At 40.6% G+C, this 21,751-nt stretch overlaps 1 protein-coding gene across 1 annotated transcript; it reads right to left on the bottom strand.

Annotated features, from left to right (window-relative positions):
* Nucleotides 1-8,156: 8,156 nt before the first annotated feature.
* On the bottom strand, nt 8,157-14,180 carry IL26 (interleukin 26). The gene is made up of 5 exons (XM_054270652.1): nt 14,010-14,180; nt 13,574-13,630; nt 12,007-12,138; nt 8,329-8,394; nt 8,157-8,243 (listed from the first exon to the last, which is right to left on the bottom strand). Exons 1-5 carry the CDS (start codon nt 14,178-14,180, stop codon nt 8,157-8,159), a joined length of 513 nt encoding a protein of 170 aa, XP_054126627.1.
* Nucleotides 14,181-21,751: the final 7,571 nt, after the last annotated feature.

Genomic DNA, 21,751 nt, shown 5'->3' on the forward strand with positions numbered 1-21,751 from the left:
AAGTATTCAATACTGGGCTTGACAGGATCTTAAACCACTAACCTACAGTGACTCTTGCAAAAGAAAGTTTGAGGAGGTTGGAGGTTGGAGGAGGAGAATGACTCCACTATGCCATTCCTCACCACAGGAACCATCGAGGCAATGCTGCAATGGAAATTGACACTGGGAAGGTTAACTGGGCGAGGTGTTTCCAGAAGACTGAGGGGAACAATGCCAAAGTACATTTGTGGGTTAACCCTGTGTTATATAGATTAGTTCAAACTAGAAATGGTCCAGAAAACCAAGAGAGCTCCTGCTTTATAAAAGAAGACTAGAAAAATTGGTATTGTTCAACTTTAGAAAAACAAAAGCTGAGAAGACCCAGCTCTTATTTGAACTACATTACAGAAAAACAGCAAATCCAGTTAGTCATCTAGGCTAACAGAATAAACTGACACTAGACAAAATGTCTATAAACTGTCCATGAGTAAACTCAGGCCAGAAAATGAAAGGCTTCTGACAATCGGAATGTGAAACTCTGCAACAGCCTTCCTAAAAAAGAAACAGAGATGGGTTCATAGGTTAAGCATTTCAGAGGAACTCATTTCACTCCTGTGCACAGTATCTGGACCTAAAGTAGCTGACGTAAATTATGAGATACTTGGAGATTCCACTTACAGTCTTAAAGGTGATCATTTATACCAGTTGGCCTGGTCAGTATCAGTCGTATTCCTAGTTCCATCTTAACTGAATTTCCTGGATTTAGCACTGAAGAGTACAACTTTGCTGTGCTTTCTTCCATCTAACTGAGGAAACACGGAGTTTCTTATGAAGTCATTTCTGTAGATCAATTGCAACGGGCTGATTTTTTTATCTTCGCTCTCATTTATGGGATTGAACTGTTATGTTTAATGTCTTGTACCAGAGGGCAAATTTTCATATAACTTTTCTTTAAATCCTTTGCAATATTCCAAAGTTTCAAAGAAAGGAAAAGCTGGAGCAGACTCAGAAATTCAATAGTGAAATCACATACAAAAATTACATCTTTCTTCTTCCTCTCAGTAAGTCCTCACATGGAGACGAGTTGAGCACATATATGCACTCTTTTTGCCATACTAAAAAACATGCAGTTTGCAACAATTCTTAAATCTTTTTACACTCATGAGTGAAACCCTTATTCTGAGGTTTAGGCTGTGGAAGCACTTTTTAATAGATTGCCACTAGATTAGCATGACCTCTTCCTTTCCTTCTATAAGACCTCCCAAAAGAGTCATATGTCTTTTCTCTATATAGAGGAATGAGCAGCAGGATCTAGCTTGAGATGATTTTAGATTGTGCTGAACTTATCTATCAGCTTAGTGTAGTCCATATCATTCAGATATTTGCCACAATCACCCTTTGGTATCAGCAGGCTTTTTTAGGGGCGCAGGTCATGCAAGCTCAGTTTGCTGGTCTCAAAGAGGCCAAACCACTGACTCAAACTGCAGTCAAATTGCAATCTGACGCTGCAACCCATTTTTTTATCCCTCTGCAACCCTGCAATTTTCTCCAAACTTTCAATTTCTCCTTCTGCACTGCAGTTGTGTGCTCCATCTTGGGATTCACGTCCGTGGCCCTCGCGGGTATCGCGGTACGTGAAGCACTCTTTCCCCCAGAGCGGGTAGAAAAACAGGTTGTCTTTTCCACTGACAGCCTGTGGTTTCTCATTCACAAAAAAATGTTTTTCCTCACATCTAAGAGGCTCACTTGTAAATACCTTTATCAAGTGAGTAATTTAAGGCACCTGTGGTTTATCTCTGCAAGCTTTCTTCATCACTTGGAAATTGCTACTGGTTATTCCTTAGTGACTACACAGCAACAGAGGAAACCTTTAGACTGACATGACAAAGTCTGCCTAGGAGATGTCAGCGGGTTCTTCACACGTGGTTAGGGAAAACCAGCTGGGCTGGCACAAACCACTTCATCTTTCACATGGGGAGGGAAAAATCAGAAAATAGTGGATGGTGCTTTACCAATGATTGACACAGGCTACAAGCTTCAGCTTCAGCAACAAATCCAGCAGGGTGTATTCTGCTGTTAACAACTGCTCATTGAATCTTTAGAAGAAACAAGCAAACAAAAGGCCCCCCTGCACTACGGCTACTTCAAGGAAGCTACTTCCTTCTCATCAGCTTGTTTGAGAGCACAGCCAAAACAACATGAATAAGCAGCAATGGCAGAAGGTAGAAGGAAAAGCATCCATTGGTTAATATTAACAAGTGATGTACATCACTAACCCCCAATCTATTTTTATGTCAAGTGTGTGAAAGCCTTTTTGAGGTCTTAAAAAGAAGAATATTATTTTATTAAATATGAAGAAACATAATTGATTAAAGGGCTGTTTGAAAAGCAAAACCAAGCCTGTTCACACCTCAGTATCTTAGTATCTACAATATCTACGTGCACCTTAAAATCTATATATAACCTCATTCATAATTTCTGTTAAAGTTTCATTCTTTTCTCTGAAACTGCAGCTGCTAGAAACTTTACATCCCGCTTTCTTTAAGTAGATTTTTTTTATGTGCAAAATACAACAACATGTTGAGACATAGGGATAAAACCCAAACACCCCAGGCTCCTCTGTTCACCCATCATCACTCCTATTCCACACCCTTCCTCCTCAGGCTGCCTCTACATCTATACACCCTCTTCCACTAAACACAATTAAATTTGTGTTTTCTCAGGTTTCTATCTATGACAATTCAAAAATCAGGGAATGGTAATCAGATAGCTGATATTACTTTAATATCCTAGCATAGTATGTTCTTCTGCTCTTTGCCAGTTTTCTGAGGCAGAAAACCTACCAGAAGCCAACAAAACTCTAAAACGGTCATCATAACTTCATCTCTGGCGTGAGAAGGTAGGGCACTCTGGGGATATCCAGAGTCAATGGCCAAGGAGCAGGGAGACCTGCATGAACTTTTTATGGGCCCCACATTACAAATTTCCCTGGCAGTGCCCGTGCTTCAAGGAGAAGAGTCAGGAACCAGGTCAGGAGTGGGCTGGTTTCCATGCCCAAGGCTTTGGACCAAAAACCTCAGTATAAATTAAGAGGGGTCTGCAACCTTCAGAAATAATTTACCAGAAGTGAAATATCTGTGACTTCTCATCTGCCTTAATTCTGTTTCAAAATTCATTCAACCCTTTCCTCTCACAGGACTCGACACTTGCCTGCAATTTATCATTCACCTCACACAAATATTTTGTGACCAGGCAGTTCTCATAGGTTGCCTTTCAACTATGGAAACCTTCCTCTTCAGCTGTGGCTCCATTCAGCTCTGTAATACCTTACCCAACTAGAAATTATGCAATGGCCCTTCAAAGTCAGCCTTCCATCGCTCCTATCAGAGATTTTTCAAGATCCAACTGGATAAAGCCCTGAGCAGCCTGGTTTGATCTCCTCGTGTGCCCTGCTTTGAACAGCAGGTCAGAAGCCTCCAGAGTCCTGTGACAGCCTCATTTATCCTGTGAACCCTGTGGCTTTATGATTATCGATGCCTTTCATCAATCCACTCCATCCAAAGAACTGAAAAAAAACCCAACATTATCCATAACATTTTGCAATTCAAACTTTCTTCTGACATATTTCACTTTATTCCATTATAATCTCCACCCTCAATTGATGGTAGTCCTGTGTCTCCCTTTTCCCTCTGCCAGTCAATGCTCCTTTGGAGCAAGAAACCTACTGGCTGCCTTTATGTTCCCAAATCACTCTTCCACTGAAGCCAACAGAATGGGAATGTCAATCTAAACACTGATTTTTCAATGAAAACAGATGTGAGGTTAGACCATTCTCCACAGCTCAGCAGCTCCTGGCAGTATTTAGGAGGGAGTAGCCCCAGGGCAGTCATTATTTGCAACATGAAGAAGGCTGGCTAGAGATGGGAGAAGCTGTAAGGTGACCACTGCATCTGAGCAGGGGCTGCTGTATCCCTCCCATTCCTGTACAGCCCTGCCTGCCCAGCCACCCCTTCTCCTGGCAGCCCCACAACTCTGAGGGGAGGATGACCTAAGTGTCTGGGCTCACTGGCTTCTGGGGGCTATTTGGGGAGAATCTCATTAATCACTGGGCCAAAACTTTGAGCATTTCACCTTTGGCCACGCATCTTTGCAGTGAAGGGTCTGCTGTTACAGTCCCTAGGAATCAGTGTATGTTGTGGGCTCAAAGAAACTGTGACCAAATAGACAAATCCAACACAAGTTGCATCATTGTCCAAATACCATTCTTAGTTCCATGTTTCAGGAAACAGTCTTCTAATCTAATCTTCTAATCCTTCTAATGCTCTCCAAGGGAAACTGTCCCAGCATTTGCCAGGACTTGTTAAGATTGGAGGTAAGGAAATATTCTCTGAAAGCACTGTCAAGTTGCAACCAAGAAAGGTTGTCAAGCCCTGGAACAGGCTGCCCAGGGAAGTGATTGAGTCTCCATCCCTGGAGGCAGGTAAAGTACCTGTGGATGTGGCACTTGGGGGCATGGTTTTGTGGTGGACTTGTCAGTGCTGGGTAAATGGCTGGACTGGATGATTTGAATGATCTTTTCGAACCTGAACAATTCCGTGATGTTATCATTCCATGATTCTATGACTACATTATAACACCAGGGCTGCAGCTGAGATGAGGAGATTGCTATAGACAGTTGGGCCTACAGCAGAAATTATTTATTAAGTGAAAACCTCTGCTCTGAAGATTTTGCACTTGAGAGAAAAAAAACACTTCAGGGAAATCAGAAAATTGTACATGATCTTGTATGTGATGGAAATTGTCTTCACTGACTGTTGCTGTACTATTTACATAATACCAAAACTGCATGTGCAATTTTGCAATACTGCTACTTTCCACTAGATGAGTGTTTTTCAAGAAGTTTTGTTCTAGTGATAATTTTAATGCACAGTCACGTATTTTTCATTCTTTCTTTTGCAGTAACAGTCATAAAATACCTTTTTTTCCATGTAATAAGAGTCACTGCTTCAAAAAGACCAAAACATTGTGATGAGACAAGCCACCCTAAGCAACAGTGACATCAATTAACATTGCATGGGAAATAACTTCCTTCTGACGATTTCTGTACACTAAATTAACTTGAACAAATAATCGATAGACAGTTTTCCCATTTGTCAAAGGAGAAAAGTACCTTAAAAAAGGAACTTGTCTATAGTCACATAAGAATTCTTTAGTAAAACTAGAGACTTCATAATCAATCAATTTTTTGCTATATGCCCATCGTTTTTACCCTGCATTTTTTGTTTCAATTCTACATTAGTGGCAATTGAAATGAAATAGTTGAATCTTTCTGACTTAACTGAATATCTATCTCAGTTTCCACTCAAGAAAACTATTTATGAAATATGCTCTAACACTTTCTCCATCAGCTGAAGTCAGCAGTTAACTGAGACTAACATGAATCGTGTTTACTAAGAGTGACACCTAGAGTCTCCTCTGTAAAATTAAAATGCAGTCCTTCACTTCTCCGGGTTTAAAAGGCAACAAGCTTTTGTCCATACTTATTACTTTGAAATGACAATTGAATATATTTAATACCAATTATTTTACTATGTTTTTGTGAAGAATCAAAGCAATATTTGTTGTTAGGTAGCCTGCATATGCCATGTATCACCACAACACTTTTGCCTTAGGTAATGCCCTTTATTTTGCAGATGCTGTATTTTGGCTTTCATCCAGGAGTGTTTAATTGGTTTGCAAATATGATTTTCACTACTGTACGAAGGGATGCATCATTCCCAGAGGTACTTTCATTTTATAGGCAAGGCAACTAAAAATCCGCCAAGTGTCCCAAGCCATATGGAAAATGAGGGCTGACATACACAAATCCTAAGCTTTTATGCCATAAAATAGCTTGATTTCCTTGTCAGATGAAGGGAGGCTGAGCTGTGCTGCAGCCTGACCTCAAACCCTGCTGTGAGAGGAGTGCTGGCTGCCCATGCCCACTGCAGGGCTGACCCCAGGAATGCAGGGTGGCAGGAAAGGTGTTACTTGCCTTTCTAAAAGTCCTGCATCACTTCGTGTGTCATCACTGACTGGATGTGCAAAATTTCCACAAGAGAAGTCTCTGGCAACCTGAATCACCTGAAACCATTGCCCATGGATCTTCCCAACTAACGGTGGCAGTTTTTTGTGTTTGCAGGTGTCACTGGCTCCCTTCTGAGGCAGGGAAGCAGCAGTCCCTCCAGCTCCCACAGGGCTCCAGATCCCAGCTACTGCTCCCCATCACAGCAAATACTAGACACTCATGTCTGATGAAGGCTGGAGAGGCCATGCCCATGGACAATTTTCTATTCCATTGACCAGAGTTTGGACAAAAAACACTGAAACTGGAAGCAAACTTGAATTTCAAAAATTAATGGGTGTGGAAAAATCCATGAAAAGAGACATTGTGCTGATTAAAAGTTAAACTACATGCTCAAAAAAGACCATGACATCAAATTTTCCACTGTCCCCATAATTAACCATTTTGTCTTCAACTGAAAATAAATGTATTTTTCATAGCAACTGCCTTGTGTTAGACATATCTCAGGAGAGGAACTAGCTCAAACTCATCAGTGTCATCACACTAATCGTTCCAAATGCTCCTGACATAGTAGGACTATGAGATTTGAAGATTTACAGAATCCTAGCCCTATGGAACTGCCAAACATACAGACTGGGAATTGTTGTAGTATGGTTTTTTTTATTTGGCATGTTCACTCTTTAATTTGTGGTTTTGCAACCCCTCTGTATTGTCCTCCCCCTGTTATTCAGTTCAGTTATGTGTCAGTTTTTTTGTTGGTTACCCAGCTACTCCCTGCCAAGTTTAAAACCCCCTCCCCAGTTGTTAAGCCCTCCTGTCGCTACCCCTTTCCCCAGAACCTTCCTTACTCCTCCTTCCATTAAATGTCAATCCCTCCCCGACCCTGCCCTTCCCTTTAGAAACTTCCCTGTCCATAATGCCTCGAAACCCGATTAGTTTACTTAAACTGTTCTCCTCCCTTGAAATACTCTGTTGGTTTACACACTCTATTCCCTGCCTTGTGTTCCGCCCCCAGTTCTCCCAATTAGTTAAAGATTGTATCCTCCCCTGACACATCCTCCCCATTTATGAGCTGTTGTCTGCCCTCAGTTCGGAGTCCTGGGATCCTGGACTTGGGGAGTTTTGCCATTGAATAAAGTTACCCCAGTTCCACCCCAGGACCTGTGCTGCTGCTGCCTTTTGTTCCTGTGCCAAAGCTCCACTGGTAGCTGGGATTCTGAAGAGCTCAAACAGGGCCTCTGTCATGCCCCTGTTCCCACCTAGCCAGGACTTAGCGCACCATGACAGGGAAGATGTTCTTCGCCTAGATATTTTCTCTTGGTAAATCTTTAAAAATGTGACAAAACTAGAATTCCATCTTCATTCTGTACTATATGAAACACATTTTGGAACCACTACCATCAACTTCCACAAACTTCTCACAAATCATTTTACAATCCTAGTGAAATAATCCATTTATTGTGTTTTCTGAGTGTCTGATCTCATGTAGATCATGTGACATCTAAAGCTCATGCATGAGTCTGAAAAAAGGCTTTTACATAAATTGTGTATTTTTTATTAGGGATCAATTATTACTTTAAATTAATAATAAAGATGAGCAGTATATAATTATTTTTCTTATTTACATGTAGAATGGCTTGTGTATACTGTTATATATCTACAACCACAAGCCACAAAGGAAATATAGCTTAAGGGTGGGATTTTCTAAAGTGATCCTCTTTTCTTTGAACTGTATTCACACAGGGTGGCACAAGGCATGGCAAGACCATGCCCACAGCACGTGGAACGTTGTGTCTGACGTGCAGGGTACCAGATCCCACGTTCTGCTGGTGCGGTGCCTTTGGGGCTGCCCACGAGGCAGCGGGCAGGCAGGGTGGGGTGCACAGCAGCATGCTCTAACTGCTCCTCAGCAGTTAATCTGCTGTGCCAGGTCAATCAGGAAAGCTTATGAAAAGCCCTCTTTATGCCACTTGTGTTACAGAGGGTTTCTTTCCATGGGAGGGAGTTACTGCCAGGCACATCTATAACCCAGCTCTCAGTTCATTTTCAGCCTTTTGGGTATTGATATGTCCTTCTCGCAGAAGCAGAGCACTGTCTGTCACCTCCTCGTTCTTCATATGATGGTTTGTATGTAGGCCTGAATCCAGGGAAGGAGAATGTCCAGTTCATGGATGGCCTTGTAGATTCCCTGATCTCCAAGCTGTTGAGAAGATAAAGGCATTAGAAAAGAAACTCACTACAGCCCTTGAAAAGTGCAATGAGGAGCCAGCATCTCCTGCTCTTACCTTAAGAAACACTCTCTTTAACTTTTTGACTGCAGAAGTTAACCTTGTGGATGGAGCACACGGAAGCTGAAGGATGAAAAAAACCCAAAGATGCTGATATAAAGACACAGAGATGAGGAAGAGTCCAGTCCACAGTGTGGCACTGTAGGGTTACCAGTAAAATGTGTGAACTCAGCATCATTTCATCATCTCCCAATATTTCAAATGTGTTCTATTACCTGCATGCTTCCTGCCAAGTTGAGTTCACAACACCCAAAATTGATACTATGAGTACCTCTAAGTTTTCTTATTAAACGCTTTCTATTTATCCCAGGAATCCGTACATAGGTTGCAGTTACAGCTTTTGCAAATCATATCCTAGCTCTAAGATTCAAGGTCCTTTAGCTCTGAACCCTCAGAACTTCTGAACCTGAGAGAAGTCAAGGCTAAGGGCCAAAGACCATTGCAAAGTACAGGGAGCAAATTTGCAAGCCCTCCAAATATGTTTATAAAGTTAGTTTATGTTTTTCTCTGTTTCCCTGCCCATTTCTCCACTGTCAGATTAATTACAGTCTGGAGGGCTTAGCTGTCTCCTCCCCACCCTATCTCTGGCCACTCAGCAGTGGCTACCCAAAGCTTTTCCAAACATTTTTTTTGAGTTGCCAGACTAAGCTTTCTGAGCAACATGGCTTGCTGATCCTCAGCTACCTGGGCTGTCAAAAAGACATTCTTTCTGAGAAAAAAAAAAAGAGAAAAATTTGATATTTTCCAATCTAAAAAAAAGGACAACAGGTTTGAAAAGAAAAAAGGCAAAGTTCCTCATCTCAACACATGAAAGGAAATAACTCCTCTGAAAATAATGGTTAATCCTTTTCTATCTCACATGCAGTACTTTAAAAAGGAGCACAAACATTTTCAGGTTACCTTTTGTGCTTCCCAAAGTCACCTCACATGATGAAAGTGGAAAAAAAAAGCAAATCTTTAAAAGACATTAAAAGAGATGTAAATAAAAGTAAACTTATAAAAATCTTCCAACTGGGGCTGTTCTTTCTAACATGGAGCTTTTTTTTAATGATCTCTATCTTGCATGATACAGATTTCCACAAAATATTATTTGGTAGCAGAACTGGCCTTAAATGAGTATGTTTGCTTTAGTGGTGATGCACATTACAAACTCCTATCTTCCTGCATATACTGCATGTAACTAAATGAGCTGGACAACAAGTTAGAGTATTGAAAACTCAGCTTGAGGTCTACAAGCTCTGCCTAAAATGATAGAGAAATATTAAAGGGTCTGCAGGGAATATTTTGTCCTTCTACACTCCATTCAAATATGAGAAAACACTTCTGCAGTGCACTACTGCTGTAGCTGTAGGAACATGAGTCCGACTTCAGAAGCAACTTCGCCCTGTTCTCAGCAATGCTGACCAGGGCACTCAAGCAAGTAATGAGATCAGTGATGCTGACCTCATATTTCTGAAAAACTGAACTTGGGCCTCTATATCATTGAAAAATATTAATGCCTCCTTGTTTGGACAAAACCAAGAACTGGCAGGATGAGAATTGTAATATTATAGTATAAAGTCTTTGGAAGTGGTTGGGAGGCAAATATTGTTAGGATTTCTAGGTAGCACACATGCCTCTAGCTGGCCGAATTACAGCCAGAATTTATGAAAGAATATAAGGTGAATATGTCTACAAAGGTGTCGCTGTTTCCCTAAGTTGTATAGAGAGCTTTATTCTTGAAAGGTAAAAAATTAATTGCATACTATGTTGTCATGGAGGAAATCCCTTCTGATAAACATCTTATATATCAACTAGGTAATAACAACTAAAGAGCTATGTACATGGACAAATTAGTGTTAATTTATTGAGGAGTATTATATGAAAAAAATCTCAAGTTTACTTTCAGCAAAAGATCCATTACTTTCACTCTATTCATCATTTTTGTTATTCTTTCACACGGCTTTGTATTGCTGGGTTTGAATTAATACAGACATTTCAAAAAATATTAGTTTCCAGAAATGAGGTGTCCCCTAAAAAATCATGGTGAGCCATCATTTTTCAAAGAGCTGCTGTTTTCCTACTAGCAGGGACAGTCTTATCACTCTTACCAGATGTTTTATGACCCAAAAGGTAAGTTGTTATGTTTAGACTTGTGTTGGGTAAAACACTGGCACTAATTATGAAAAAGAATGCAGGAGCTCTGAGAAACCTGCAGCATTTTGTCTCCATGTAACACAGAAACAAATGTATTGCTAAGCTATGTAACAAGCTGCAGTCACTGGATATTCTGAATTCTGTCACAGTTGACAGTCTAAACGCCTCAGTGAGTACTGGCATTTGTATAGAATGTCTGTTTCTCCAGACAAAAGTATAATCTCTATAAAGCATATTGTATCATCTGAAATTATATTGTCACATTCTGGAATTACAGCATTTTCTGGAATTTTGACAGACACAAATAATCACAGCAGTATGATCACAGCAGACTGCTGTGAATAATGGCTGTAAATCTCAACAGTTTAGCATGGTTTGAAATACAGAACCTGAAAGCTGGTGAAGTTTTCTCCCATTAGGATTTGAATCTTTGTACATTATGCAAATACCCCAGTTCAGTTCTGACCTCTGCAGAGAGGTCTTCAAAGAGATCTCTGAAACTGCTAGGTTTTGCATTGCAAATGTTTTTGTGCATGTAGAACCACTGTCCTTTTCTTTCATGCTACCATGCAGTTCAGATTAGCCAAAGTGTCAATTAATTTAATTCATTAATTAATTGACTTGCCATCCTTCTCTCACTTTTTAAAATCACAACAGACATTTGCCTGGATATCCACGGCTATATTTCACCCTAGGTCAGGCTCCACTTTCTGGGACACTGTTATTTGTGACAACTTCAGTTTTAGGGGAGGAAAAGGGGTACCCATAAGATATTTAGTTTTAAGACACACCCAGTTACTATTTGTTTACCCTTAAAAATGATGTGAGAAATGACCAACAAGTGATGGCATCATCTCAGCATCTACCTGGTATGTTAGTGAGTATATGCACAGGCAAAATTGTGCTCTAACTGCTGTCCTGTCATTACTTAGGCAGAGCTGGTAAAAGTGCCTCTTCTCTGGGGCACATTTTGCCAGTGGACAGTGTCACTCTCTGACAACCTGCTCTGACTGTGAGCACAGCTAATTCATAGGAACTGCTCCCACGTGCACTGTAATTGTGGACCCTGCTCACTCATGAGACACCACCAGTTCTTTCAAAATTCAGTATGGAGGAGCAGGGATGACATGTGAGTAAAGATTACACCCCAGCAGAGGGTAAGTTGTTAAAGAAGGAAAGCATTACCACTGTAACATCACAGAAACTTGAGGAGCCTCATTTCTCCCTGTGACCACCCTGTTTCTTTGCAGCTTTAGTGATGAGAGGGCAGCACAAGGTAACATCATCAGTAGGGAAGTGGTTTGGCTGCCTGGGATCTCCACCACCTTGCACACAAGATCACTCTGGGAGGGAATTAATGGTGTTGAACTTCCCTGGGCCCAATGGAGAAGCCCTCAGGAAGTTGGGTCCCCTGTGCCATGGGTCACACCATGACTCTGAATCACCCTCTGCCTCTCCATCTGCTGAAAAACTGGGATGGAGCCCTTCCCTAACTTTTGAGATGGACAAAGTTAGCTTAACTCTCAGGAATATACTCACACAGGCATCCATGTTTGCTTGCAGGGCCTGGAAGGCACTAATGAAGTACAACTTGTCACTTCCTACTTCAAGACGACTGAAGACATTTTTCACATAGAAGGAGAGAAGCTGATCTCGAACAGTGCAGTTTGTCTGAAAACAAATCAAGTAATGATTTGTCAAATGAACACCCCCAAAGTCAACTTTTATGAGGCTAAAATTTCAGCCTCATAAAACATGCATGTTTAGAAAGTGTGCAATCAATAAAACATTTTTTATTAATTTTAGTATACAATTGGCCTGTGTCCTTTTGTTTTAAACAGCTCAATCTGCCTCTGTGGTTTCTGAAGGAAAGGCAAGAGGATGCTGTGCTGGCAGGCACAGGGGTATTGGTAAGACCAATCATGGTCCTACAGAACAGAAGTGACAACAAATGTACTTAATACACAAAGAGTAAATGGAAGATAAATTGGGGAGTTAAGTCAGACCATCTAGATCAAATTGTTGGAGTGACTGTATGTGACATTTTTCCACTCCTCCACATCACTGTCCCATGCCATTTGATAGGCTGTAGGGTATCCAGCCCATCCCCAACTGCTGCCCCAGAAAAGATCAATCATCCTGACAGCTCTGTATTGTATTATTGCCTGACCTGTGGGTTCTCTTGGACACCTAAAGGTATTTCAAACTATGTGCCTATTTTTAGGCAGTGGAATGAAGTGTCAGGTGAGAGGTTCCTGCCAGGAGGCTCATGCAGGTGCAGAGGACACCAACCAAACGTGGATATCTGTGTGTAGGTCCCACAGACAAGCGAGGAGCCTTCACTCCCAAGCTAATTGGTGAAATCCAAGGGACATCAAAGGCCAATAGGTCTGTACTTAAGGACAAACCAACTCAGCTGGTCTTGCTGACTAGAACTCTGCATGAAGAAAACTAAAACGCCTCACACAATTACAGTCACAATTAGACATCCCAAGGCTTGATTCTCACTCCCATGCTGAGTTGCACTGGGAACTCTGATGATCCTCTTCCAGTGCACCTGAGAGGGCTAAGCTCAAAGCAGCTCCTTGGGTGTCTCAGCTCCCTGCAGCATGCCCAGGCTATCCATGGTGCTGCACACCCTCAGCAGAAGGTGCCTCAGCCGTGGGACAGTGGCTGTGGCTCTGGCTCTCCTGTGGGGGCTGGTGCCTGAAAGCATTCCTGGGAGGCACACATGCAGCCAGGGCTCACAGGAGGAGTGCTGCAACAAGCACACTCCTCCCTGAACAAAAACACCCTCACCCCAACCTCCCTGGCACAGCATCACTTCAGCTGCCCACAAAGAAGTGCCTCCAGGCAGGCTTTCCAAATCCACCTCTTTCTCCCCCTACCATGATCAACCGTCCCTTCGTATCCCAGGGGAATATCCCTTTCATGAAGCAGAAATAACACTCTTCCTCTAAGCATGTGGCTTTCATAAATGTCTTTTCCAATTAAACACAAGTGATTTTTGCAATAGTTGTCATTTCTTTTGATCACATATTCCTGTTTCTACTGACCAAAGGAAAGTCAAAGTAAGAAAAAGGAAAACAGGTAGTATAAATCTTACCATAAACAGCATTTTTGTAGTCTTTTTAAGCAATCTTGTGGTCTTGATGAGATCCTTCTGTAAAATATAATATGATAGTATTAATTAACCTGAGCAGAGGAAGGGAGACAGTTTTAAGTCTGGTTTGTACAAAACTTAGTAACAATAATATTAATCTTCATTTTCTTCTTCAGATGTAGGGTGAGGACTCACTAAATCTGTATTCCAATCCTAGCCTAACTGCAAATTTCTTTCATGGAAAACTCATCCAGCCTCTCTATGCATCTTCTATGCATCATTTTTTCCCACCTTTACAAAAGAACTAGCTGCACTACCCTGTCTCTCAGGATTCTAGAGATCATTGAACTTATTAAAGTTTCCAGAAGTGCAGTAATTAAACTAATAAAGAAGCATCTATAAATAAAATAAACTTTTTCAGTTAGTGGGATCAACTTACAGGAATAGATGATTTTAAACTAGTTGCCTTGACATACAGGTTCTCTGTCACCTGGGAGAGGAGTCCTTTTCGGCAGGTGTGTTTTCCTGTAGGTGACTTTTTGCCTTCCACAGCAAAAAGACAAAGCAGAAATAAAAAATGCCCAGATCTGAAAATAGAACATCCTTTCATCTTCGCTCCCAAATCTTCGAGCCTCTACAGTCACAGCAGCATGTGTGATGCAGCCAGACTGGTTAGATGACAGAGGTTAACCTAATTTTGTTAACCCTCAAAGTAGCTTCTTCCCCGAGATGCTCACGCAGATAACCTATTGCTCATGTGGTGGCTGATCGGTATTTTTGCTGTGCTTTTTTATACGGCTTGCTCCACTTTCAACAAATTTGACCACAGTCATCTGTGACGTTTTTCTAAACGATATCTCCATATTTACTGGCAACAGGGTCAAGGTTTCCAAGAAAGAAGAATTTCCCTATCATGTGAGAAGTCTTCTCTCACTTAAGTGGTGGTCAAGTGAGGAAAAGGTAGTTGAGCGCTAGTTTAGTTTCTCAACATGCCAAATGTGTTTTAGGGTTTTTTTAATTTTTCCACAAAACCTTATGGCAGCACTTTTCTGAAAGGTAATGGCCCAGAAGGGAAAAAAATCTTAATTTACTCTGAAAAAGATTAGAAAATCTGTTATCTATAAGGAAGTTGGACTGCATGGTGTTTAGAATTTCCCTGTTCAGTTTTTGAGATGGGTTTTTCCAAGGTATAGCATCTATCAGGTGTTTGCATTTTAAATTCTGTCATTTTTTCCAGACTTTGCCCCAGTAGGAGCAGCAGACTGCTTAGTGTAAAAGAGAGGACTCCAGGGAGGGCTCTGTGGAAGGACCAGGACATCCTTGGCTATCAAGTTAATTCAAAAGCCCACTGAGAGTCGTGGGCACTGGGAAAAAATGTGCAAGATCACAGCATATCCATCATAGAGGTGATAAACATAAAAGAGTAGAAATTATCACTCTTCTACAAAGGTGGTCAGAGACTGGACAGTCTCTGTCTCTCGCCTGTTTCCAACACAGTCAAATGCTGCAGGTTTCTTAGGTACCACTCCAGACAGGCAAGAACGCCACTCCAAGGATAGACTTGGAAATCGTGAAGTAACACCAGCCATGTGAGGCTGTTAAGCCAAGGATGGTTTTAAGTCAAATGTCAAGATCCTGGGTGAGACAACTGGCTGAGGTGTGTGCAAGAAGATGAAGAACGCAGGTTTTGGTCTAGAACAAAATTTCCTTGGTACCATTTTTGTTGGATGTAAAAGGAAGACCTTGAAATATTCACTCAGGACAGGCATTTGACTTTTTAATGTTTCAAAATCAACATAGAAAACTTTAAACAGATCAGAAGAAGGGGTTTAAACTGCAGCTGAAATGACTCAAAGTGACCATGATCTGCTAGATCCAACAGCAGAGCTGTTTGTCCCTCTATGGTGGCACATGTGTGCCTGTGCCCAGAACATGTGTCAGCTCTGGGAGGAAGAGAGGTGAGACAAGCTGGGTAAATAATTCACTCCAGCCTGAATCCCACTGACCATTTACACACACAAGCATGCATGCGGCCTACAGGCCAAGCAGGGCTCTTCAAGCATCCCACCCATAGCAGCTCTGGGAAATGCCTTTCTCCACAGAACCATCTACACACCACAGTCACTCGACTAGCTCTGAAGTGCTGATGGGGTCCAGGGACAAAAACAACCAGCAAGGGGAGGAGGTCTTAGATTTTGGAAAGTGGAGAGGATAATGGCCTGAGGGTTTATGTGCATTTTAATGCTCATGTGAACTGTGGCCTCTATTTAAACATTCCAAATGCTGGTCAGGCTTGCCAGATGAGGTGCACTGAACCTCAGCACACATGACATGTGGGCAGCAGATTAGCCTCCTATTGCTAGTTTATTCCTAGAAGATGATCTTGGGTGAAAGCAAAACAGTCAGAATGCAAAACTGCCTTGGTGTGGTACTCCATGGTCAACAGCTTTCCTCTAAATGGAATAAATGGGTCATGTAGCCAGTCTTTAGTGGCTTTTCATACGAAAATCAATAATTTTCAACATCTCTGAAACTTCTAATGTTGCTGGAAAACCCTTGAGCCCACAAGTTTCATTTTGTCTCTTCTGTGAACTTCTATCACCGTACTTACAGGGCTGTAAGTGACACCTTTTCATTGGGCTCCAGACACCTCTGGATGAGAATCAGTAAATGTCTTACTGAATTGGCAAACTTTTCAACTGGGTGGTGTGAAAGGATGCAGGTAGATGCAAGTGCAAGGTAGCCATACCTTAAAAAAATTAATAAAAATAAAATAGAGCTTTCCTATCACTCCTTTCATAAAAGAATGGGGGCTACCATTTAATAACCAATCCTATAAAATCAATTACACTTCCACAATTTTTGATACAACAATTTGATTTTCTATTGAAAAATATTGGCTATTTCAAAAAATAGCCAATATTTTTCAACTTTTTTATGTGTTACTTGTCAGAACAAAGATAGTCTTATCTTTCTGGGTCTTGTGTAGCACTTTGTATTTTAGTCCCACTTTGGCACTCATTTATACCATAACTATGGCATAAATAATGTAGAATACCAAAGAACCAGTATTACTCAGTATTTTATAATTATAACAAGCAGAAGAAAAAACAAATTCGGGGACCAGCCCTTTTAGCAATGAAGTCAGAAAATACCTGAAAAGCTTTGTATGAGCAGCAGAACTGATGTATCCAGGTTAGTCTGAGGACAACAGAACACACCACAAAGCATGCTGGCTTCCATGAGTAGCCTGGAAACCAGAGAAGTTCAAGGACCTTGCCCCAGAGGCAATGGGATCTCTCTTTAATGGAAAGTTAGATGTACAATATCAGCCAATACTTCAGGAACAACACAATTCTGGTAACACAAGTGAATTTCATGTGTTACGTCTATACAGAATTGATAAAACTTATGACCATGACAATGAACAAGAAAGAAAGTATCTAAGAAAAAAAGTGTAAGAAAAACCACCAGAGTAGTCAGCTTATTAGATAAGAAAATCTTGCCTGATTTATCCTGTGTAGGGATTAAGTTTCAAAGCAACCTGTGTATGACCTATGCTCCATGTGAGTGCATGAAAACAACAGCCTGATGAAGATCCTTTCTTCCCTGCTTTATTGTGAGCCACAGAATTGTCTTGATCTACAAGAGCTTATTAGATATTATTAACATTAAATTCTCTTGGTCTGTGGAGAACAAACATGTACAGCTAGCACTTCTGCAAAATTCTGTTAGTCCATTTAAGGTAACAATCATATGACTCGTTGTTTTGCAGCTTAAATGGCTTTTTGATCTCCATCCACAAAAAGCCTTGTCTAGTTTCTTACTTAGGAATCTTCTCACTTTTCACAATTTCTGTTTATTTCGTTTCCTGTTAGTACGACTAGAATTAAATGTCGTGTACTTCCTATGAACATTACTCATATTTGCTTAACTGCTGCTAATGTTATGCTTTCTCTTAGGACTATATAAATTTTTTTTTGTTTCCTTATCCTGTTTGAATCACTTTGATCTTCTGAAAAATAAGAGGTCTTCATGAAGAGGTGTAGTACTTGTCCTCAGAAACATGATTTGATAAACAACAAAGAAGTTTAGAGATATTTTACAAAAACTGAGGGTGACAACACTACTGTTAGGGCATAAAAAATTGAGATACCCCAGTATCTCCCTTGGAGAGAGTAGTTTGGAGAAGAGAAGCTTCTAGCATTCAATACTGAGCCTGCAATTTTCTAAAAATGGTTGTAATGAACTCATAGGTAAGCCCTGAATACCCACCAGAGTTAAAACTGTTTCTTGTGACCTTCTATTAGTATAATAGGAACCCTTGGAGCTGCTATAGATTTTGTACAAGTTCTGTACAAGTACAGAACTATTATGAGCTGGTTTTTCAGGCAAGGGTATCAACATTACCCACACAAACTCAGCACACAGGCACCCAGTGATACACTACAGGTAGCCTCGCAGCCATAAAAATCAGGGGAACAACAGAATAGCACAGAGAGATGGCACCAGCAGCTACAGCTTACATACTATACACACACTGCTCTGGCTAGGAAAAATAAACCTGTGTAAATGAAATAAGGACAGTGAAAAGAAAATGAAAATCACTGGATGTCAACCTGGTGCTTTTCTCATCTTTATACGCAGAATCCCTGTTCACCCACTTTTCATGGTGCCTGTCCAGGTGTCCCCAGCTGCCTTTGCCAAAGAGCAACAAAGATTTAGGTCAGAAGTGACCTGGGCAAGTCATCTTGTCCAAGAAGGGCCTCCTACAGCTGCTTGTCTGGGACTGTGTTTAGTCAGCTTTTGAATATCTCTGAAGATCAGACTTCACAATCTCTCTGGTCAACCTGTGCAAATTTTTGGTCACAGTAGAAAACTGTCTTATGTTCTGGTGGAATTTCAGGGATTTTAATTTTTTCCTATTGCCTCTTGTCCTGTCACTGGGCACCACTGAGAGGAGCCTGGCTCTCTTCTTTGCTTCCTCTTTTCAGGCATTTGTACACATTGGTGAGATCTCCTTGACTCTTCCCCGAGCCGAACAGCCCCAACTCTCTCTGCCTCTCCTCAGACAAAAGATGCTGCAGTCCTTTAATTATTCTGTGGCACCTCACCAGCAGGTCCACAAATCCAGTTCTCTCAGAAGTTTTTCACTCTATGCCTTACACAAACCTCATAAAAATTTTAAGGTATTAAGTAAAGCAGAAATCAGATTCAAACCCAGATGATGAAGACAAACTAAACCAAATCAACCCAAAACAAAACAACCCCAAACATAATAACAATTTTCCTTCATTTGCACTCCTTTGCACTTTATGTATAGCAACTTCTGAGTAAACTTCAGATGTAAATTGCTATAAAACATGCTGTAAGTCCTCTGTCATTCTCAGGAGTAGTTCAGGTGGTGGATCTCCCTCTGCTACTGGCCTGCTTCAGTGTTTCAGTTTGGTGACAGATGGCTGACAATTATCTGTCAAGCTGGTTTTTCTTCAGAAATACGATTGGAATGTTCAGTACATTCAGTCTTTTCGGAGATAGAGTTTTTGAAACCACCAAGGTACTAGAACTGAAATTTTGCATTTGTGCACAGAAATAGACAAGAAATAAAAAATTAGTTTTCTAAACAGTACCAGTTTTTATGGCCAACTGCTTCAGAAGAATGTTCAATGCTATCTGAGTAATAGTCAAGATACATCTCGAATGTCCAGTTACATAGCTAAAATTAGTAATCACTTTCTCGTTGGACAAGGAGTTGAATTTTATATAAAACCCTTACGCATATAGCCTTTACTAGTCACACACATGTAGTCTTGCATTTGAGAATAGAGATTATGAAAGAAAGAGATAAGAAAAAATGTTTGAGCATTGTTCCCATCAACCAGTCAAGAGATCTCATTTAGCAACAATGATTCAATCCCCAAACTCTTTAGAAAACATTTGTTTGCCACCACAAAACTCACAGTAGGAAATCCCTGCACAGCAGTATTTCTGCAGAGTGTACAGATGTGCCCAGCAATAACAGCTCAGCGTTCCCACGTGGGACATGGCTGATCCACACTCCTTGTCTTCTCTTGTGACATACAGGAGTGTTCAAAAGTCTGTGACCTGCTTTCTCTTGTAATGTCATCATGGCATTAACGAAAGGTTGCACTAAAATTACAAAAGGAAAAAGCCAACCTCATGGAAACCTGGGTCTGGTTCTGGGGGAGGAGGATGTCCACAGCTGCTGGGTTGGTAGAAGTGTGTCAGTTTGCATGGCGCAACTCTTATCCTGGAAAACTTGTCCTCCTACTTTTGTGCACTATTTTTTCAGTTTTCTCTCTCCCCACAATCTTTTTAAACCTTCATTCTTGCTTCTTTTTTCAAAATATTTTTAAAGTTATTTTTCCCCTCTGTTCTCTTAACCCAGGACACTCCTGAGTGTCTTGGTAATACCAGCACAGGCTGCCCATGCAGCTCTCTCTATGTGTTACACCCCCTGGGAGCTGGGCTGCAAGACTGGCATTGAATCTCTCTGCTGATGTGTGCATGCTAGTGCCAGGCAATAAATTGAACCACAATATGAAAAATCACTTTCTATTTTTTTCTTGTTTTTCTTTTTTTTTTTTTTTTTTGCAAGAATAGTCCTTCATTAAAAAAACCAAACCAACAAACAAAAAACCCCTATGTAGGAAATATGGCTTGCAATGAGAGTACTTGCACTTCAGTAAAGAGGTGAAGTCATCCATTTGGTTTGGAGCTAAAGTTTTTCTGCTTACTGAAAGCTGAATCCTGGCTTTACCCAGGCAATTTTGAACAACAAAGAAAATCTCCCGGTCATGAAAATGTAAAAAACTGGTCATGTCATCTCTCAGGTCAGCTCCCTCACACGTGAGATTTGTTCCAAAATCCTGGCCACTGTTGGACTCTCCCACAGGACATCTGCCACCTTGACTCCCCAGTGCAGGAGCACAGAACAAAAGCTAGAGAAGCAACAGTGCAGCAAGCAACAAAGTGATTTCCCTGAGGGATTTTCTGCTTGGGAGTGCTGTTCTCCTCCAGTGAACTTAAACCCACAGGCAATAATTGTGCTTCCCTCTGTTGTCTTTCCCTCAGAAGCATCCTTGATCCCTTCGGTCAGAGGTTGCTGCAGGGGAACCATCTCCCCAGCACCTTCATGGCTTCAGACTTTCCACTTCCCACTGCACATTTTCCTTCTTTGTGAAGTGCTGCTTCCAATGAACCCCATCAGTAGAGTCACTTTTGGGGGAAATTTTACTTATTTAATTATCAGATATGGTCACATCTAGCACTTTTTGCTAGAAAATATATAGAAGACAAATAATGATTTGTTTGTGAGAAGTTCCAAAGCATGTAAAATCCCATGGCACAGGTCATTAGAGAAGTACCTGATGGTGCTGTAAAAGAAGAGTTTCTTTTGGCAGGAATTATAAAATAGAGACTGCATTGTAAACACTCCTAAATGCTACAGAAAAATAAAATATTGCAAAAAATGACTAGAAAAAAAGAAAGAAAAATGCCACAGGTGTCAAAATATCCATTGAAATTTTCACTTTAGATCAATAAACTTTTGATGATTTTTCCAATTAAAAAAACAGAAAAACTTTATTTTAGAAATGTAGGAAATTTATTTTAGAAACATAAGAAACTTTCTAAGAAAGTTGAGTACAGGTTATATCTAATTCTGGATAACTTGCTGGTTTGGAGTTTCACTCTTTAGTCTGTTTCCAGGGTCTACTTTTTACTTAGTGTGCAGCACAGTATGTAAACACATGCACAACACTTTAAATTACAGAAATCTTTTAACAGATACTTTCTTTAAGAGTTTCTTGAACAAAAGAGAAATATTTAATCTCTTAATATTTGCAGATTTAGTAGAGCTTTTAGAGAAGCCTTTTATGCAAAGTTACAGTTACAGACCTCAGCACTGACTTTGCAAACTCCCATACATCCAATTCATATTGCAACTGTGACAGAAGTTTAAATCATGTAATACTTGTAGGAGTAAAGCAAAATGAATTAATAAGTCCTTAATGCACTCCATATGAAACCAGCAACTTTTAACTTTTTAAGCTGTGATTTGCAGAGAACAATGAATGAACACCTTTTTTGGTTTTTTGTTTTTTTTTTTTTTTAATGTAATATCAGTGCTGGGCTTACCAGCTTTTAAGTTTACAGAAG

Source organism: Melozone crissalis, unplaced genomic scaffold (genome assembly GCF_028551555.1).
Source record: "Melozone crissalis strain CALT ecotype California unplaced genomic scaffold, PUWL_Pcris_2 ptg000004l_1, whole genome shotgun sequence".
NCBI classification, from domain to species: domain Eukaryota; kingdom Metazoa; phylum Chordata; class Aves; order Passeriformes; family Passerellidae; genus Melozone; species Melozone crissalis.